Genomic DNA, 22,656 nt, shown 5'->3' on the forward strand with positions numbered 1-22,656 from the left:
TCCTCTACTTTTCCCTTTCATTTCCTCCTTCCCTTTAAATTACCTTCTCTCTGTGCTTAGGTGTTGAAGTGTCTTTTTGGCATAGACCAAAAGAAAGAGAAGAGTGAAGAGTAAAAAGGGAGATAACATAAGAAAGAGAGAAAAGATAAAGAAAAGGGGCAGTAAAAAGTAAAAAAAAAAGATTGACAAGAAGAAAAGAGCAGAGAGATATAGGAGTGATAGTGTTTGGCAGTATGTCCTGACCCACACCTCAAATTCCCACCCTCTGTGGAGCTGGGTTCCTCAAGGTTAGGAGCTTCTTACCAGCTAATTCAAAAACAAGACCTCACATCCACCAAATGGAGAAGAAAAAGCTCCAGCAGTATGTGGCAGTGGGGACCTACCAATAGCATCCTTCCAAAGGCCCAAGCTAGAAGGACCCCTTGACCAGGGGATCAAAGTTTCCTGAGTCAGGTCAATGCTGTGGCATCTCAGCCCAGGTATAAGAGTGAGACTCTGTCCTGTAAATGTAATATGATTGACAAAGAATAAAAGAAACCAGGACTTTCAGTTGCTGTGGTGCCTATGGGAAGTCGTGGTGGTACCTCAAGCTGAAGCGGTCAGGATGTGCTTGGCTATGGCTGAGGGCACTGGGGAAGTGGTGGCAGTGCCAAACCCTGGGACTGCCAAAGGCCTCAGCAATGGGACAGGTGAGACTTTGACACCATCCAACAACATGCCCTTCTACAAGCTGTGTGGAGATGAGGCTGAACAATGACAAGGTGAATGCAGAATATTAACACAAGAATCATGCCATATACCTCCAGTATTAACTCAGGCAGTGGAAGCCCTGCAGGATAGATCTGTCTTATGAGGTTTGTAGTTGAGTCTCTGGGGTTTTTCAGGTGTACAGTCATATCATCAGCGAGGAGTGAGAGTTTGATCTCCTCTGACCCTATTTGGATGCCCTTGATTGCCTTCTCTTGCCTGATTGTGATAGCTGAGACTTCCATTACAATGTTGGGGGGTGGTGGAGACAGTGGGCAACCTTGGCTGGTTCCTGATCTGAGTGGAGATGATTTCAATTTTACTCCATTCAGTTCGATATGGCTGTGGGTTTGCTGTGGATGGCCTCTACCAGTTTAAGAGGTGTTCCTTCTATACCCATTTTTTCAAGTGTTCTGATCAAGAAAGGATGCTGGATATTTTCAAAAGCTTTTTCTGTATCAATTGAGAGAATCACATGGTTTTTGTTTTTTATTTTGTTTATGTGATGTATTATATTTATGGATTTACATGTATTGAACCATGTTTGGGATCCTGGGATGAAACCCACCTGGTCATGATGCATAATTTGTTTGATGTGTTGCTGGATTCTGTTTGCTAGGATCTTAATTTTGCATCAATATTCACTAGAGATGTTGGTCTATAGTTTTCTTTTCTTGTTGGGTCTTTCTTCCATCAATATTCATTAGAGATGTTGGTCTGTAGTTTTCTTTTCTTGTTGGGTCTTTTCCTTGTTTGGAGATCTGGGTAATGTTCACTTCATAGAATGTGATGGGTGAATTGGCTGGCAACTGGTAGAAGACTGAAACTGGACCCACACCTTTCTCCTCTAACAAAAATTGACTCTCACTAGTTAAAGAACTTAAACTTAAGACATGAAACTCACTGTACCCCAGAAGTGCATTAATGTACATAGTTACCATTCAATTAAAAAAAAAAAAGAAATAGAAGACATGAAACTATACAAATTCTTGGAGAGAGTGCAGGGGAAACACTTGAAAAAATTGGCCTGGGAGAATACTTTATGAGGAGGACTCCCCAGGCAATTGAAGCAACATCAAAACTACATTACTGGGATCTGATCAAACTAAAAGATTCTGCACTACCAAGAACACAATAAGTAAAGCAAGTAGATAGCCCTCAGAATGGGAGAGAATTTTTGCAGGTTATATTTCTGACAAAGGTCTAATAACCAGAATCCACAGAGATCTCAAACTTATTAATAAGAAAAGAACAAGTGATCCCATTTCATTGTGGGCAAGAGACATGAACAGAAGCTTCTCTGAAAAAGACAGGTGCATGGCCTATAGACACATGAAAAAATGCTCATCATCTTTAATCATCAGAGAAATGCAAACCAAAACCACTTTGAGATATCATCTAACTCCAGTAAGATTAGCCCACATCATAAAATCCCAAAACTATAGATGTTGTTGTAGATGTGGAGAAAAGGGAACACTTCTGCACTGCTGGTAGAAATGCAAGCTAGTACATTCCTTTTGGAAAGAAGTTTGGAGAACACTCAGGGATCTAAATGTAGACCTGCCATTTGATCCTGCAAAAAGTCACTTGGCAACAAAGATATTTGCACCAGATTGTTCATTGCAGCTCAATTCATAATTGCCAAGTCTTGGAAGAAGCCCAAGTGCCCATTGACCCATGAATAGATTAATAAATTTTGGTATATATATACCATGAAATACTACACAGCATTAAAAAAGATGGAGACTTTTTATCTTTTATGTTTACATGGATGGAGCTGGGAAATATTCTTCTTAGTAACGTATCTCAGGAATGGAAAAAAAAAATATCCAAAGTACTCAGTACTACTATAAAACCAATTTATGATCACTCACACGTTCATATGAGAGATGAATCACAACACTAGCCCAGGATGAAGGAAGGAAGGGAGAGGAGTGATTCAATAGAGGGAAGGTTAATGGTGGGACAACACCTATGGAGCATATTGCAAGGGTATAAGTCAAATTTATCAAGTATTGAACACAAATGTCTTAACAGTGTGATTAAGTAAATGAGGTGAAAACTATGTTAATTAGTAGTTTGAAAGAACTCCAATTTGTATAAATAATCAAATCCCACAAAGGCATAAATGTATTCATGATCTATGTATATATGACTTAATAAAAAAAAAACAAAAATAAAGGAAAAAAAAGAAATCAGGAAAAAAGACAAAATAATAATAAAAGTATATAAAGAAAGTTGAAAATAAAATTATATAAGATGTAAGAAAAGGGAGGCATATCTTAGTTGTTATTTGAGAAATTTATGTGGGAAATATAAGAAAAGTAGAAAAATCTTTACAAAAAGGAAAAAGGGAAAGAAAAGGAAAGGAAGGAAAGAATAAAAGGGATAGAAAAACCATAGCAAAAATGGAGCTCTTATTATTGAAGAAAATAAAAATGGAAAAAATAAAAATACAACAAAATGAAACAAACAAACATAAAACCTAAAGAAAAAAGGGGGAAAAACAAGAATACTAGGAGCAGAAAAACTGTAGCAAAAATGGAACCCTTATGGTTGAAGAATGGAACAATGAAAAATTACAAATTAAGAAAAAAAGAAACATTTAGGGGGAAAGATTGAAAAACACAAAGAAAAAAATATATATATAATGCCACATGTTGCCTGGACAACAGGTGACATTCTGGGGTATGAGATGCTAATCATGACACTCATACAGCTGTATAAGATGTGGGCAGGAAGCCACTATCTTGCTGAGGAGACCTTGTGCCATATTCTTGATTTCTTTGCCCTCAATCCCCGGAGGGTTGGGAGACTGAATCTCTTGTCAGCCTACTTAATAGACATGCTTCAATCCTTCCACTGTCCCTTGGCCACACAGTGGCTTTTTCTTGGAAAGATGTTTTACTCAAGTCTCCCCACGGTGGTTGCCCTGTTCTGTAGGTGTTCCTGAACCAGCCTCACACAAGGACCCTGTCCTCTGGCATACATCTCCCACAATGCCTGCACCTGGCCAGCAGCTGAACACAAGAGCATCACTTCACTTAGTGACTCAGTCCCAGCCCCTGGGCACTATTCAAGATCACTCACTCACCCCAGCTCTCCTAAAGTAACTCCAGCAAATGTGCCCAGGTCAAAAAATAAAAATAAAAAAATAAAAAAGCCTATAGGCGAGGTCTTTTCTGTCTGAAAACTGCCCCCAAACTTCGCTGGCCTCTGCCAGTATGCAAACACTAGCCTTCCTTGGAAGTTTTCCACTGCTCCCAACCTTTTCATTGGATCCTGGAGTCTCCTGCTGCCTTTCTATGCACCTGAAGAGATGTTTCTGGGCAGGGGCTCCAAGTCAGGGGTGGCTAGAGACCTTTCTCCCTTATTTCACCACCAGTGGCTGCAAAGAAGATGTCTCAAGTTCACCATCTTGCTCTGTCCCTCAGCACATTAAGATAGTAGCCAGGCAGTCAGGAAAGTTCCCTATCTTTTCCAATGAGAGATAGAGGGTTACCCAGAGGGTGAAGCAGAATGTTCTGCCCAGGTTGTTTTTGTTTTTAAATCACAGGAAGCACCAGGGAAATCAATATTCACTTCATCTATATCAGGTGAGACAGCAGACATTTGTTCAACTCTAGCTGTGCACATGATCAGATCACTCAAAATCTTGAAATTTTTCTTTTCCCTCTCCATAGCAAAATGTGAAAAGAAAGAACTCACTAGAGTTGGATTAAAGTCTCAGGGACAATAATAAGCAGAAACAGCTGCTTTGTTTTTTACCTTGAAATGTTTGCCCTAGGCACAGCATGGTTTATGCAACTCTGTTTGCATTGCCTTTTGACATTGTTTTAAAGTCTGTCTCCTTTCTTTGCTTTGGAAAGAATGTCTTCCCATTTCTTTACTTTTAAACCCTCCATATCAGAATGGAGCCCTCAATAACCAGATCTGCTCTTCTGTTGTTCCTCCTGGCTTGCATCTTGTCACTAACAAAGCTCTTTTATACCTTTGAGATACTCTGATGATTTTGTCTCCTCCCAAAGTAGGTCCATACTAAGTAATAGAGGCACTTTTGCTTCCACTTGGTGAATTAGGCCTGATCACAGTATTTTATCAGACAGTACCAAAAATGACCTCTGAAGAGTATTGACCCCTTTGTATACCCAGTCTCGGTAGTCTTTGTTTTTAAGTCCAATGAGATTACAATATTTGTTCTTAGATTGAGGTTTCTTATATTTAGAGTTTAAAGTTGATTTTCAGAATGTTCTTAGAAAAGAATTACACTTTTCCTTTGCAGATACGTTTTGACTGACTGCTGGGTTAGATAAACAAGGGCTTATAAATATGTTCTAGTTTTCTTGCCTTTCTAATTCTTTTCTTCTCTCCCTCCCCCACTCCTTCCCTTTTGTCCTCTTGCCTTCCTTTCCTTCTTTTTTTCTCTGCCAGGCCATTTTAAAAACTTATATTAAAGATACATCAAGTGTTGATATCTGATAATATCTGTTCATTCTTATCTAAAGAGTGACCATTTATTTTTAGGATGACTACAGACCTCTTTTTAGATATGTTTTCTATAAAATTTTGAACAGACACCTTTTAGACATCCAGTGTTAGGAAGATGTGAAATATTGATAAGCACGTCTGCCGTTCTATGTCACCATCCTTTGTCTCCTTGAGTCTCTTGGGAGTTCTTTCCTTCTACTTCTAGTTTTGGATGTGCATATTTGGAGTTTGCAGTGGGTGGTTTATGAAGGTAGACCATTCTGCCTTGCTATAAGTTGTTCAGGAAAACCTCACTGTTTTCCCATAGGCTTTGATTTTATATTCCTTCTCCTCCCTACCTCTCCTGGGACTGCTGAGTGGCACAATAGTCCTAGGAGAGTGATTCCCCCATGGAAAGACTAAAGCATCTATCCTCTTATAGAAAGACAAGTAGCTTCTATTGCCCTGGGGATTTCTGATTGGATTTGATGCTCTGAATCCTCTTTTTAAGAAATTAGATCCCAGAGTGTGAATTTTTAATTTTTTAATGTATTCCTTTTCTGGTTGTAATACAACTTGAAATTTTGTTCCTCATTAAAAAAACAAGAAAAGTGCCTGAGTTCAGAGTGAATCTACATACACCAACAAACAAACAAACAAACAACCATTAGTTTATATTGCCCTATTCAATGTAGTAACTAGTTGTCATTAAAGTATTTCATATGTAAAATACCCTACATATAAATCGTAGGAATAAATATATATATTTGCATGGGTCATATAAATGAATAAGAAATATATAATACCTCTATAGGTAAAATGGACCAAGGGTATCAATATATCATTTATGAGAGAAAAAATTGAAATGATTAATAAGCATAGGTCACAGAAATATAAAAATGCGTAATCCTGTTAATAATGAAAGAATGTCTATTTTAAAGTTATGTAAAATTTCTAACTCTCAAATCAGTAAACTTTAAATAGAATAATGACACATTCTCCTTGACAGCAATGATAGAGGGAAACTTGACAACAGAATATTCCTCATTCAGCCTCTTTCTTTCCTTTTCTATATTTGGTGTCCCTTACTGTGGTGAGGTATCTCTATGACAGTCCTTATTCTCCTTGTTATTTTACTAGCCTTTCTAAAATATTGTGTCTTTTTCATAATCTTTTTCTGTAAGTTTCATTTTTTTCATTCATCTGCTGTCTGATGATCTATCTTCACTTCCACTGATTCCTTTCTCAGCTGGGTTGATTTTACCAATGAGCCCATCAAAAGCATTTTTTATTTCTATTTTGGTTTCCTTGATTTCTAGTACTTCTTTTATACATATGTATATGTATCTATGTATAGTTTTCTTGTCTTTACTGACATTATCTGTCTTGTATTGCCAGCTTTTTCCATTAGCGTCCTTAAAATGTTAATGGCAGTTATTATAAATTCTCTGTCTAGGAATTCCTACAAATGAATAGGTGTCATATCTAAGCCTCATTCTGATTATTACTTTAACAAATAAATGTATAGTATATTGCATCTTTAATGTAAAGTGGGGTAAATTATTTCTAAAGTTCATACTTGCTTATGTATCTATAAAAAATGTAGAATATAGTAAAAAAATATTCTTTACACCCTTTTTATTTTTTCTCTATCTTAGCTTCCAGGGATGAAATGTTTAAGTATACTGTATGTTCAAAAAAGATAAAGAAAATATAGAATATATCTGCACCTTCTACTTCTGGTTTAAAAGTTTTCCCTTATTTTTCTTGTCCAAACTTCTTGTTTATAAAGAAGGTCTAACTTCCGGGTTTTATTTTTCTTCACATATAAGGATTAACACAAGCCATTCAGAAATATTGAGATATATTTTCATCATGGGACATATTTTTTTAGGTCATTACTGGCAAGTTAGATGAGGACTTGAGCTGATTTTTCTAATTATTATTGTCATATCAATGATATTCAATTTCTACACAAATTAGCTAGGAAGACAGATTTTAAACTTTTGACTATGGACAATACTTTACTTTTGACTATGGGAAATACATACTTTTGTATTATCCTGGAGATTCTCTGTGGATGCGTTGGTCAAGCCATGTGGATCTGTGCTGTTCACCATGGCTACTATGGTGAGGTTCAGGCATGTGCGCTGTGCTGTTATTAAAACATTACAGCAGTGTAGGAAGAGAGCCAATCCATAGCGAAAGGAACAAAAATCTGGAAGGAGAAAGCAGAACAGAAAGCCTTAGTTGTTAACACAGCTGAGATTAAAAAAAAAAAATACCTTCAGCAGAGCTATACAGAAATTTGGAGCCCTAGATATTAATTTAATACTTAATGACCTCTGAGAATTTATAATATAATAGAAAGATGTATGAGTGATAGAATAATTCTATGCCCCCAGAACATAATCCCAACTAGAATGTCCCAGAAAATTAAGTCAGTCTTCCAAGTACTTTGGCTCATATCTATTTTAAAGGAACCTTTTATAAATACCCTGGGCTACTTTGGAAAGTAAGTCCCTTTAATAAAAACAAAGATATCATCTTTCAAAAAAATTGCTTAATTTTCTAAACTTACAAGAATGCTCTGGTTGAGAAATCCATATGTCCATATTGCAGAGAAAAACCACATTTCAAAAAATACAATAATTTGTTGAGATAATATGAACTGAGAGTAATCAGTGTAGCATTTTAATGGAAGAAAGTAGGGAGTCTAGAGACAGATACACATGGTCAAATGTTTTGAACAAATGTTTTGAGTAATGTACTAATGCAATTGAATGCAGGAAAGTAAAGTTCTTTTCAATAAATGGAATTTTTCAAGAGAAATATAAATATATGTTGACTAATAGACATGTACAGAAATATTTATAGCAGCTTTATTCAAAGTAGCATAATGTTTAGAAAAGATGAACATATTGTGGAATATTAATACAATGCATATTACATAGAAATGAAAAGGAAGGAACCATGGATGCAGTCAATGATCTGAAGGATGAATTTCAACAAAAATATACTCGGTTAAAGAAGCTAGACACCAAAGAGTATATGCTACCAGAATTTGTCTTGATGAAGTTCAAAAGCAGGCAAAGTTGATCTATATGGCTTCTTTCGTCTCCAAAGTCAGTAATGGGAATCTATCTTAAATCTCTCTCACACTTTGAATCTAACTCCTCTCTCTGTCTCTGACCTCTAGAATCAGATTTCAAGAACTCATGTGATTAGATAAGTCCTACCTCCATAATTTTCATATTTAAAATCAAATGATTGGCTTGGTACTGGTAGCACAGTGGTTATAGCACTGGCCACATGCACTGAGGGTGGCAGGTTCAAACCCAGCCCGGGTCAGCTAAACAACAATGACAACTGCAACAACAACAAAATAGCCGGGCATTGTGGCAGATGCCTCTAGTCCTAGCTACTTGGGAGGCTGAGGCAAGAGAATCACTTAAGCCCAAGAGTTTGAGTCACAACATAGTATGACTCTGTCTCAAAATAAATAAATAAATAAATAAAATCAACTAACTTGGGACCATAATGACATCTGCAAAACCCCTTCAAGCAGCACACAGCATCTAGCTTAGCTTTTGTTTAAATAACTAGGAGAAGGTGTGTACACCTCCAGGGCCAGGAATTTCAGGGATGATCTTAGGATTCTGCTTACCATAGTCCACCCTTCAGTCTCTAAAGATTGATGTTCATCCCACTCACAAAACACATTCAGACTATCCCAAGGTTTCTAACTCTCTTATCTTATTACAGGATCAATTCAAGTCCAAAAGGTCATCAAAATCTCATTAGCACAAAGTCCAAAATCTCATCATCTAAATCAGCTGTGGACGAGGCTCTTAAAGTAATCCATCCTCGGGCACAAATTCTCTCTGTGGACTTGTAATAATAAACAGACAGACTACATGCCCTTAGCACTTTCACCATATAATGGTGGAATAGGCATAGGATGAAGTTATAGACGTTCTAGCTCCAAAAATGGGAAAATGAAGGAAAAAAATAGTCATTGATCCATGAAATTTTGAAGTTCAGCCAGACAAATGATGGATTTTTTTTGTGAGACCTGGCGATAATCCTTGTGACTCTACCCTCTGGGCTCTTGGTTCTATCTTCTGTTTTTATGGTTCCACCAAGAATATAATAGAGACTGGCAATTTTGAGAGCCATCTTAGAATTCCGTCTACCATACATCCATAGTTAACTAAGAATTTTTATTGTGAAAAAATATTAATTTTGTAAAGAGATTTTTATATCTATTGAGGTAATCATATAGTTTTCCTCTTTTAATTAATGTTGAATGAGTTAAACTCTTCTTTTGTTCTGACTTAGTTTTAGTGGCTAACCTAACTAACCTGACTTAGTTTTAGTGGCTTTTTTTTTTGTTTTGTTTTGTTTTTTTTGTTTTTACCACTGGTTTTATTGTTAAAGATATTTCTTTTTTGTTTTTTTTACAATTTGTAAATCTTTTTTTTTTCCTTTTTTTTTAATTGAATAGTAACTGTGTACATTAATGCACTTCTGGGGTACAGTGTGGTGTTTTCACAAACAGTCCAAAACACTTCCATCAAACTGGTTAACATAGCCTTCATGTCATTTTCTTAGTTATTGTGTTAAAATGTTCATATAAGTAGAATATGAACATTTTAGTGGCTTTTAAAAATGTTTTTATGAATTCATAGATTTGTTTTGTTAACATTTTATTTGTGATTTTTGTATCTTTATTTATGATTTTTATGAGATTATTTTGCTTTATATATTTGGGGCTATTTTATTACATGCATAAATATTTTAATACAATCCCATTGAATTGAATTTTATATCATTAGGTAACATTCTTATAAAGTTATTTAAAGAAGTAGAAGATTTTAAACAAATCAGATGTCTTTTAGTCAGTGACCAGTTAAAGGTATTATAAAATATCCATCTGTACAAAAGTTAGTTGCAGTTCTAAAAAATGCTGAGGAAACTTTCTAGGTAAAAATATGGAATACTTGGCTCACAAACTCAGCTGCTCTGGAGGATCCATGTGTGATTGCTAAGGTACATCTGATGAAACTATGACTCAGTGGGCACGCATTACTACCCCACATAATAAGAGACCCTTGTCTGTAACATCATGGAGGACGTGAAGAAGCAGTCCTTTGAGGGAACAAGCCAAAAACTACGAAAGCGCAAACAAGTTGGAACCAATAGACTATCCCTTAAAAATGATGCACCCCAAGCAAAACATAAAAAGAACAAAAAGAAAAAAGAATACTGAAATGATGATGTGAATGGATTCATGGAATACCTAAGACAGAACTCACAGATGATTCACAATGGGAAGAGTATAGCATCAGACATTCAGGAAGTAAGGGAAGAAATTACAGTTGCTTTAAAGAAAGACAATCAATGGGAAGGAAGACAATTAAAAAAGCCAAGCAGCAAAGAAAAATGCAATGACATGTTTCCATTGTAGAAAACCTGGTCATGAAATTGCAGATTGTCCACCTGACCTTGCAAATCAAGATATGTGCACTGGAATATGTTACTGGTGTGGATCCACAGAGCAGGAAATAACCAAGTGTAAGGCTAAAGTAGACCCAGCTATTGGGAAATTTCCTTTTGCAAAATTTTTTGTTCATGGGGATATGGGACACCTGTCTAGATCTTGTCCTGATAATCCCAAAGGACTGTGATGGTGGTTGCAAACGTTGTGGTTCTGTGAAACACTTAAAGAAAGATTGCCCTGAATGTCAGAATTCAGATCAAATAGTCACTGGGCAAAGGGAATGAGTGTAGACTATAAAGAAATTTTGGATGTGCTTAAACCACAGAAACCCAAAACAAAGATACCTAAAATTGTTAATTTTTGAAAATGGCTAGTACAATTGTTAGTTACCATCTCATTGCCACTTTCTAAACTGGACCTACTTCATAATTAGAGCTAGGCTCCTTGGAACCAAACCTTTATTATAGATATATGATTTGGGGATGCTCAAAAACAGTTTTCTGCATTCTCTCTATCAAAGAGTATGTCTATCACTGTTTGGAGAAAATTACTGAAAAAAAGAATGAGATGATTAAATTGGATTTTCTAAAAGGTTGTATTTTTAACAGATAGAACTTGGAGGTATCTAAGTGATTACATACCTAATTGTAAGTATCATCTTTTTTAAAAGCAAAATTATGCATAAATGTAAGGGCACTGCATGTTTTTGGAAATGAATTTTTGGTTGTACTATTTTCTTGGTTCAAAGCATCAATGTGTTGTTATAGTAGAAATTTATAAGTTGCCACAAAATCTGTATTTTTAAAATACTGACTAAAAACACACTTGCTATTTAAAAAAATATGGAATACTTTTCAGATACACTGATAAATGAAAAAAAAAAAAGCATTAGTGTCTGACAGTTGACTAGTTTTCTGGGCTGAAGTTTCATTATAAACAGATAAGAATATTATTAGATAAAATATATTTAAAATAAACCATTTTATTTAAATTATGGGTGATGATCTATCAAGAAAGAAGAAATATTCAGGCCAATAGCTTACTGAAGGCAGGGTCCTCACAACATAAATTGAGCAGTGAGAGCAGATTTTTCTCTATGAACTTTTCATCTTGATATTTTTGGCCTTGCAGGGACAAGGACAACATAAATTAAATACTAACATTCTAGCAATTTGAAAGGATAGTAGGAGACCTTTCCCCAAATTGTTTAGATGCTAAATAATGGATCATTGAGGGATCAATGGATCAATAATGCCAACCTTGTCAGCAGACTGCCAAAATAATTTTCCCTGTATGAACCTGAGAGCTGAGCAGAAGGGCAAGAAAGTATGCCCTGAGAAGTTTAATCATCAGCCACGCCTTCCTTTGATATCCATCGTAACCTCACTGTCTCTAAAAAATATCTCAAACTATACATTTATCTAATACCCTTACCCTATATAATGGAACATGCACACATGCACACACATACATATACTGAAGGTAGCTTGTTCCAAACTTTTCTCCATACAACTCTCAAATGCACAAGGGAAGGAAATGGACCTGGGAAGCTAACAGAAAAATTGTGAGAGTCACTGGAAGAGACCGAAAAGAGTCTGGCTGGCAAAGGGGAAGCAATCCTCACCACATGCAGGGAAGGGCTCCTTGTTCTAGTCTTTGAGGGGTGACTTTTTGAGTTTATACATTTTTATCCTCTGCATTGCTCCAGGAATACCATAGATTATATGTCTAAGTAAGTTTTGAGTTAAAAAGGAAACCACGGGGGGAGGGGGGCGGTTCTAAAGTACTCGTGACTGAGAAACAGGAAATATAATGCATGTCAAACTCATGGACAAAGCAAAAGGTGCATCCCCAAATATATTTATCAGAAAAGAAGAAAGAACCCCAAAACTTGGAAACAGAACAAAGGAACAAACCCAAAGAGTCTGAAAGGAAGTAAATACTAAGCATAAGGGCAGAAATCAATAATATATAGAATACAAATATGTATATACAGTAGAACCTCTGTAAATTGACCACCCAAGGGATTGGAACAAACTGGAAAACATATAGAGGTGATTCAACACAAAGAACTAGGCCTTCTGTACTGATATGTACATGTGATGTGTGTCTGGTCTATGAAAATTAGGTCAACTTAAGGAGGTGGTCAATTATGGATATGTAGTATATATGTATATATGTAGTATATATAAATTTGAACACAGGTGAAATGAACACTTAAAAAATCAAAAGAATAAATATCAAAACTGATATAAGAAGAAATATAAAATGTAGTGGACTGCTAACCTTTACCTAAGTGGAAAAATTATATATTCTGTTGTCTAACTCCTCTTCTGGGATTGTGTCCCTCATGACATGGACACAACTCTAAGCCAATTGTAGTAATTTCTTATTGTACTTACCCTGCCCTCCTTAAAATAAATAGTTTCTCTCAAAAAATTTTCAGTAAACATCCAGCTTTGATGTCCAAGAATACAGTGACTCAAGAACATTCATGTTGCCTCTCTTCCTTTTATGGATCTGTCTCCTTCGCTTTTAGATGGAACCAAAACAGCCTACTTTTTCTAGTAATTTCCACCAAGTGAGAAACAGAAAAATATACAAGAATAGAAATAAATTAAAGTGTAAGCAACAAAGATACATGGAATCTTTATTTAGGGCTTTTCTGATGGAAAACCATAGCAGAAGTGATTTTTTCACCTACTTTCCTAAGACCTCTTACATATTTCCATGGTAAAATTCTCTCACATGGAATCTGTAGTGTTATATTTAAGAAGGAGAAAACCTATATAATGGAGCTGAGAATAAAGTGTTACCTTTCTTAGGAGGGAGCTGGTTATCCATTTGCACACAAGGCTGAAGTTGCTTCTCTTCTTGCTGAAGGGTTTGGTTTCTGTTCTCTGTGAGTGTGAAGCACATTGATGTCAGCAAAACTTTGGGAGGCAACTGACTAAATACAGTACTTTTGTCTGATTTAAAATCTGCATCAAAGCAGAACTTGCTCCAGCCATCATACCAGTAGCCATTCAACTCCCATATGTGCTTTCTTTGATATTTCACCTTTATATTTTTGATTGATTAAAAATGTACAGGAAGCCTGAAAGCTACAGAAAACAAAAAGCCCTACCAGCCCAGAATTCTATTTCCGGTTATCTCTCAAAAGTGAAAGAAAAAAACTTTATGAAACTGACAAAATTTGAGGGAATTTATTTCTAGTATTCTTGCCTTACAATAAATATTAAAAGAAGCTCTTAAGGAAGGAGAGACTGCTATAGATCAGAAACCTGGCAGTACAATAAGAAAAAAATAACATCAGAAAAGAAATAAGTAAAATAAATTATTTTCTTTTTCTGAATCTTAATACAGCTGAAAGGTAATTACTGCTTATTCATATCACCAGGTTAATCAGGAACACATCACACCCACATGCACCTGTCTGTGTCTTTAGTATCCAAGGATGGAGCAGCCACTGCTGCCAAGCCCCATTTTATGGCAGGAAGCTCAGCAAAGAAGAAGAATCAGAATAGAGTAGTCTCAAATCAGGTAATTCTTTACAATCAGAATTCAGCACCACCAGGCGCTCATCAACCTAGACCTTGGGATTTGACCACATCAGTTTATATGATATTAAATGCCCACAAGATTTCTAGATCCTAAGATTAGATTTGCAAAGTATTTTTGAAAAGCAGTTTGTCAACTGCTATCATATGTAGGACAGAGCATAGAGTTAAAAGTGCTAGGCACTAGGGACAGAGTGATCTGGGAAAAAGCCAAGCATCACTGCTGGCCCAGAGTACAAAAAACAGTACTCACTAGGCATATTCAGTCATATTTAGCAGTGATAAGGTTAAGGCTAGACAGAAGTGCAGTGAGTAATACAAGGCCAGGCACAGTGGCTCATGCCTGTAATCCTAGCACCCTGGGAGGCTGAGCCAGGTGGATTACTTAAACTCAGGCGTTTGAGACCAGCCTGAGAAAAAGCAAGACTCTGTCTCTAAAAGAATATATATATATATATATATATAGCCAGGAATTATGGTGGGCACCTGTAGTCCCAGCTACTCAGGAAGCTGAGGCAAGAGGACGCCTTGAGCCTAAGAGTCTGAGGTTGCTGTGAGTTATGATGCCATGGCACTCTACCAAGTGTGATAAAGTGAGATGCCATCTCAAAAAAAAAAAAAAAGAGTTAAATCATACAATTAAATTCTTCATTTTTTAACCTTGATTCTCCCTTTGAAACTGTCTTTTGTGCTGCATTTTCTCATGATTGAGATTTCAAAAAAAGTCTCTGGGGATCATTAGGAGGGGTCCCACTTTTGTCTCTCCATAGAGAGAGCTTATTGGTGTCAACCTCCCAGGGTCTCTCAGTTCAATGCATATTGACTAAGTAGGTGTTATTATTTTGCATCAAGTCGTACCAATAATCACATTTGGAACCTCTCCTGGAGTTGCTATTTATTTTAAAATACACATAAACAAACACATACAAACTTAACCCATGCCTATCACACACACACACATAAACCACCCATACATATACACATATATGTACACACATATATACAATATAAACACACAGCACAAATCCCCATAAGGCTCTGTACCCATATTCTTCACTCATACATACAAACCAAGCATACAAACACATTACAATAACACATACACAACACATATGTAACAAACTACACACACCACATACACAAACCAGAGGCATATACACACCATACACAGTGCACCACACACATCACAGACACACCACACCACTTACAGACACAGCAACACTATACATCACAAAACACATGCTTCTTTTGTGTCCTTGTGCACAACTGTCTACCTCACACTCATTCCTAAAAGTACGTTCTTTTCTTTTTCCCTTGTGAAAAGCCTGAGAAGATAGGCATATTTTCCCTCAAATTTTCCCATAATGGTAAATACTTTCAATGAGTTCTTTGCCAGAGAAGACCCCCTTTCCACCCTCTGGGGAAATTAAACAATTGTTCTTTTACTTGAGCAGTTTATAAGAGTAAGACTAACCTGGTTTGAAATAGAAAAATGGTTCCTTCTTCCCCTGTGAAAACTTTACTTTCAGCTTTACACAATATTGAGTTTCTAGATTTCCCAATTTTAGCCCCATATTATAGCCTTTGTGAAATCATTGGATTTGGCACATACACAGGTCAAAGTTAAAAGCTTACTTTTTAACTTTATCCTTCTCTTGAATCTTCAGGGGAGGGATGTGAGCCCTAAAATGACCCAGTGGACTTAAAACCTGCTGGGAGTTTTCCAATAATTTTGCAATATAATAAACATATACTTTTAGTCTCTCTCCCTGCCCAGGAGGTGGAACATGGCTGACATAAGTATTCCCAAGATTTCTCTATTGAGGATAACTCCGGGTATACAGTGCTGTTCTCACAGAAATGCTGTGGCTTTCTAAATGTCCCATAGATGCTCTGTTAAATTTTCTCCCTGAATTTCCTTTCTCCCTCCCTTCCTTCTCTCTCTTTTCCTTTTTCTCTACCTCCTTCCTTCTTTCCCCATCTCTTTCCTTTCTTTCCCTGGTCCCCTCTCCTTGTCTCTTTGCTTTGCCCTCCCTCCCACACACCCCTGTCTTTCAAAGGTTGCTTCTGTGTGATATTCAACATACTCAGAAAGATGTACATATTCAGAATGAGCCATGTCCTCTGAAAGATGAGACTTTCTTCATGGCTTTTTCTGCAGGCACTCTGTAAGTTCTGGTCCAGCCACCTGGACCAATACATGGGAGCACTTTTAACTTAGAACTCTGCAGGTGATCCACTAATCAGGAACATTTTAAGCTCTGAAATCAGTAGATAATTTTTCACTGTAGATAATTTATTATGTGCTTTATACATAATATTATGCTTCTATGCTTTTAAAAGCATATTTTATTATGCTTTTCAAGTTCCTATTAAGTGTTTGGCACATAGCGGATGTTCTATAAATTGAACTAGTTATTTTTTCCCCAAACAAATGTTGTGGGAACTTCCAGGACCCTCTGGGTCCTCAACCAGTGCCCACACCATGCTGTCAGAGAAGACCTTCAGGTAGCAATGCAGCTTTGAACAAAGAGTAGAAGATGTCTGACTTATCTGACAACAGTATACTACCAAAATCCCAAGGATAATAGAATGATAAGAAGGGTGAGAATCAGCTTCTTATCCTGGATAAAACCAAGTTTCTTATACCTTATCTTGTCAACATGAGTGAACTCATCAAAATAATTAGAAGGCACTTACCATGTAGCAGCTAACCAAGCCTTCTTTCCTGCTGGTGAATGGACAGCACTGTGAGCATCTCCACATAGATCTGAGTTGTATGAGAGAGAGAAGGATGAAGACAGGTTCTGTACATGAAGTCTGCCTCCCAGGAGATATTTGGAATGAAATTGGCAGGGTCAGACTGGAAAAATAAATCCATTCTAGAGCTTTTTAAACTCTTACCAAGGAAAAAAAGGGATGTTACCAACTGAGGTTGATCAGTTCACCTAATCACAGATCTTCAAAACAGTAACATCCTCACCTCCTAGAGTTTTAGGAAGTTGTTTTTGTATTTCAAAACAGAAAAACTGAGCTCTAAATGAACACATTCAGCTTTAGAAACTGTATCGCTTAACTTAGTCTATCTTGTTTTCAAATCTTATAAGTTTAAAAATAAAATATTTTGCATTCCAGGTTGTGAACAATAGCAAAAAGAGAAATGCTGTAAATCTTTAACCCCTTTGCCCAAGAGACTTTGATGATTTGTGATTTGGACTTTTTTTCTTCAAAAGTCCAGGGTCAACTTGCCCTATTCTAGGTGTTACCAAAATCTGTATTGTTTGTCTTATTTGATACGTGGCAATTTCTATGAGCCCTTTTCGTAATTAAGAGCCCAGGTCAGCAGTTGTTTAATGTTTATGTTTTAGATGAACAACACTTCCCTCTGGCATCAGTGTCAGAGGTTCTGTGTACTGATTACCTAATAGGGAACCATCTTTCTGTTTGCTATTCCCAGAGCTTTCTGTTGTTCTCTAACATTCCTTGATATTGCTTCTTCTGGATTCTGTGTTTTACTAAGTTTTTCAACTTAGCATTTTATTATGGAAATTTTCAAACATAGAGAAAAATAGAACAACCTAAAATAACCATATACCTATTAACCAGATTCAATAATTATCAATATTTGACTTTAATATCCAATAGATGTTTTCTGTATCATTTTATTTATTTATTTTTTATTAAATCATAAACACAAAGATCATGTACACATTAATGCATTTATGGGGTACAATGTGCTGATTTCATATATAACTTGGAATGCTTACATCACACTAGTTAATATATCCCTCACCTCATTTACTTGATTACTGTGTTAAGACATTTATACTCTATACTTAATAGATACTACATGTACCCTTGCAATATGCACCATAGCTGTGGTCCCATCATTCACCCTCCCTCCATCTAACTTCCCCCTCTCCTCCCTCCTTCATCCTGGAACTAAATGTTTGGCACATAGTGGATGGTCTATAAATTGATAGTTGTGATCTATCTTCATATGAAAATGTGAGTGATTGTAAATTGGTTTCATAATAGTACTGAGCACATTAGATACTTTTTCTTCCATTCTTGAGATACTTTACTAAGTAGGATATGTTCCAGCTCCATCCACATAAACACAAAAGAGGTAAAGTCCCCATCTTTTCTTAAGGCTACATAATATTCCATGGTATACATATTCCACAATTTGTTAATCCATTCATGGGTCAATGGGCACTTGGGCTTCTTCCATGACTTGGCTATTATGAATTGAGCTGCAGTGAACAATCTGGTGCAAATATCTTTGTTGCCAAGGGATTTTTGGTCTTTTGGATACATACCTAGTAGAGGAATTGCAGGATCAAACAGTAGGTCTACTTTTAGATCCCTGAGTATTCTCCAAACTTCTTTCCAAAAGGAACGTATTAACTTATATTTCCACCAACAGTGCAGAAATGTTCCCTTTTCTCCACAACCACACCAACATCTATAGTTTTGGAATTTTGTTATGTGGACTACTCTTACTGGAGTTTGATGATATTTCAAAGTGGTTTTGATTTGCATTTCTCTGATGATTAAGGATGATGAGCATTTTCTCATGTGTCTGTGCCATGTACCTATCTTCTTCAGAGAAGCTTCTGTTCAAGTCCCTTGCCCACAATGAAATGGGATTACTTGTTCTTTTCTTATTAACTTTGAGTTCTCTGTGGATTCTGGTTATCAAAACTTTGTCAGAAACATAACCTGCAAATATCCTCTTCCATTTTGAGGGCTGTCTTCTTGCTTTACTTACTGTGGTCTTGGCTGTGTGGAAGCTTTTTAGTTTGATCAGGTCCTTGTAATGTATTTTTGGTGTTGCTTCGATTGCCTAAATTGCATCTATATTCATTAGCGATATTGGTCTATAATTTTCTTTTCTTGTTGGATCTTTTCCTGGTTTAGGGATCAGGGTGATATTTGCTTCATAGAATGTGTTGGGAAGTATTCCTTCTTTTTCTATGTTTTGGAAAAGGTTAAGTAATATAGGTACTAGTTCCACTTTAAAGGTTTGGTAGAATTCTGATGTGAAGCCATCTGGTCCTGACTCTTCCTTTTTGGGAGATTTCGTACAGTTGATTCTATTTCAGTACTTGATATAGGTCTGTTCAACATTTCCAATTCTTTCTTGCTAAGTCTAGGAAGGTGGCATGCTTCCAAGTATTGGTCAATTTCTTTCAGATTTTCATATTTCTGAGAATAGAGTTTTTTTAGTATTCATTAAGGATTCTTTGAATTTCTAAGGTGTCTGTTATTATTTTGCCTTTGTCATTTCTGATTGATGATATTAGGGATTTTAATTTTCTATTTGTGGTTAGGTTGGCCAAAGGTTTATCAATTTTGTTGAATTTTTCAAAAAACCAACTTTTTGATTGATTCTTTGATCTTTTGAATAATTCTTTTGTTTTTGATTGCATTTAATTCTGCTCTAATTTTAGTTATTCCTTTCCTTCTGCAGGGTTAGGGGTTATAATGTTCTTCCTTTTCCAGTTGCTTGAGATGTACCATTAAGTTATTGACTTCCTCTCTTTCTGTCCTCTTGAGAAAGGTTTGCAATGCTATAAATTTTCCTCTGAGGACTGCCTTTGCAGTATCCCACAGGTTCTGATAATTTGTGTCTTCATTATTGTTTTGTTCTAAAAATTTGGCAATTTCCTTTCTAATCTCATCTGTGACCCAGCTATCATTCAGCATATGGGTATTTAGTTTCCATATCTTTGTATGAGTATGCAGATTCCTGTTATTGGTGAGTTCAACTTTTATTCCGTGATGATCTGAGAAAATACAAGGAATAATTTCTTTTAAATTTGCTGAGTTTAGACTTGTGACCTAAAAGATGTGATCAATTTTAGAGGATGTTCCATGGGCTGATGATAAGAATGTGTATTCAGTTTTGTTAGGATGAAATGTTCTGTAGATGTCTATTAAATTCAATTGTTGTATGGTGAAGTTTAAGTCCAAAATTTCTTTGCTTAGTTTCTTATTGGAGGGTCTATCCAACACTGCCAAAGGAGTGTTAAAATTTCCAACGATTAGGGTGCTTGAAGATATCAAATTGTTCATGTCTGCTAGGGTCTCCCTTATAAATTGGGGAGCATTTTGATTGGGCGCATAAATGTTAATAAGTGAAATCTCATCATGTTGAATGTTTCCCTTAACAAATATGAAGTGACCATCCTTGTCTTTTCTTACTTTTGTTGGTTTAAAGCCTAATGTATCTGCAAATAAAATTGCAACCCCTGCTTTTTGCTGATTTTTGTTTGCCTGGATTACACATGTCCATACCTTCACCCTAAGTCTCTATTTATCCTTTAAAGCAAGATGAGATTCTTGTATATGGCAGATATCTTTCCTGAGTTTTTGTATCCAGTCAGTCAACCTGTGACTCTTGAGAGGACAATTTAAGCCATTCACATTAATTTAGAATATTGACAAGCCTGGTAGTATTTTGGGTGTCAAGTTTTTCAAAAGTCCAGTGGACATTTTTAATCCTTTTGCCACTGTGGAAGTTAGATTTTGATCAAGAATTTCTGAGGGAGTTTACTTTAGTAGTAGAGCATTGTGCTGGTCATTATGGAGGATGGGTCTGAGAATATCCTGAAGAGCTGGTGTAGTTATGGCAAATTTCTTCAACATGTGTATGTCATTAAAGTATTTGACTTCTCCATCATAAATGAAACTCAATTTAGTTGGATACAGGATCTTGGGCTAAAAGTTGTTTTGTGTTAGGAGATTGAAGGTTGATGACCATCCTCTTCTAGCTTGAAAAGTTTCAGCAGAAAGATTTGCAGTCATTCAAATATTCTTCCCCTTGTAGGTTATGATTTTCTTATATCTGGCTGCTTGCAGGATTTTCTCCTTCATATTAACTTTGGTGAAGTTAATTACAATGTGTTTAGAAGGTGTTTTATTTAGATTGAGTCATGCTAGGTTCTGAGACTGTCTGCTATCTGAATTTTAGTATCTCTTGCCATGTTTGGGAAGTCCTCCTCAATTATCTCTTGGAGTAGAGTATCTGTGCCTTTTGGAATATCCTCTTCTCCTTCATGGATTCCTATAAGCTGGACGTTTGCCCTTTTGGAGTGGTCCCATGATTCTCTCAGAGAATGATCCATTTTTGCTCTCCACTTCTCTTCCTCTTTCACTGTTTGGGAGCGTTTAAAAGCTTTGCCTTCAATGTTAGAGATCCTTTCTTCTGACTGCTCCATTCTGTTACTAAGGGATTCTACTGTATATCTCAGACCTTTGAGGGCTGCAAGTTCTTGCCTCAATGTGTCAAAATTTTTAGTGATTTTGTCTTTGAATTGATTGAATTCTTAAGACAGCTTTTGAATTATTCCTTGAATTTCTACTTCCACCTTTACCTCCATTCTATTAATCTTATTTGCGATCCAAATTCTGAATTTGATTTCTGACATCTCAACCATTTGTTTATGAATGGGATCTTCTGTTGCATCCCTTGTTGTTCCTTGGGGGAATTGATCTACTCTGATTATTCATGTTGCCAGAGTTTTTCCACTGATTCTGCCCATGATTATTTTTAACTGTTCAGCTAGAGAAGCTGGTAAAGTGAAATTGAATTGAGGGCTCCTGGTGTTGTAATTAACCAGCCCTTTACCAAAGAACTGGGACTAGAGCTTTACGAAGATCCCATTCAGTACTACAGCCTGAAACTCTGGGTACCTATTTGGTGTGATGGGGCTAGGTGGCTCTGTCCTGTATTCAGCTAGTCTCTGTCCAATTGTAGTGAATCAGTCAGTGGCTTTTGGTTGAAATCTCAGCTGTAGAGATATGTAAGCAGCTAAGACACCCTGTCCACAACAGGCAACAACTGGAAGAGGAGAATCCCACACTCCCACAACAACACAACCATGGTACAACCTTGGTGGGTCCTAAGGTGATCAACCTAGGTCAAGAGTGCCAAACCAATTGTCCCGGTCAACACAAATGCAGATCAAGTGGGAGAATTCAAGAGGTCTCCAGCAATTGGACAGTGGGGCCTACTGGCAGCTTGAGTGTAACTCACTCTGGTGGTCTGTGGAGTCAGAAAGGCCCACCCAGCAAAATAGTCCAAGGGAGCTGGTGCTTCATTCCCCTCCCTGCATCTCCATCACACCCAGGCACTGGTAACCCCATGGGGCTGTGGCCCAGTTCCCTCCAATGAGCAAATGCACCAGGGATTTGGGCCTACCAGACTCAGACGGAAGTCAGTATCTTGTGGGCGAGGCCACCATGCTCTGCCATGAGCCGGCTGGGGGAGATGAAGCCTGAGTACTTCAGGTGCTCATTAGAAACTGGGGAGTGTTCCACCTGAGCTCATTCCAAACCAGAGGTTAACAAAGCAGCAAATGTTTTTCTCCC

General features: G+C 36.7%; 1 protein-coding gene and 1 pseudogene across 1 annotated transcript in view; one reads left to right on the forward strand and one right to left on the reverse strand.

Moving 5' to 3' along the window:
• The window catches only part of SLC17A1 (solute carrier family 17 member 1), a 39,421-nt gene extending 25,860 nt beyond the window's left edge, over positions 1–13,561 (reverse strand). Inside the window, exons 1-2 of the mRNA XM_003788885.2 lie at positions 13,534–13,561; positions 7,266–7,438 (exon numbers count right to left, since the gene is read on the reverse strand). Coding sequence (XP_003788933.1) covers positions 7,266–7,438; positions 13,534–13,561 — 201 coding nt within the window. The remainder of the gene's footprint in view (positions 1–7,265; positions 7,439–13,533) is intronic.
• LOC100965388 lies at positions 10,284–11,081 on the forward strand (annotated as a pseudogene).
• Positions 13,562–22,656: the final 9,095 nt, after the last annotated feature.

The sequence above is a fragment of the Otolemur garnettii genome, unplaced genomic scaffold, assembly GCF_000181295.1.
Source record: "Otolemur garnettii isolate 467f Iridium unplaced genomic scaffold, OtoGar3 scaffold00029, whole genome shotgun sequence".
NCBI classification, from domain to species: domain Eukaryota; kingdom Metazoa; phylum Chordata; class Mammalia; order Primates; family Galagidae; genus Otolemur; species Otolemur garnettii.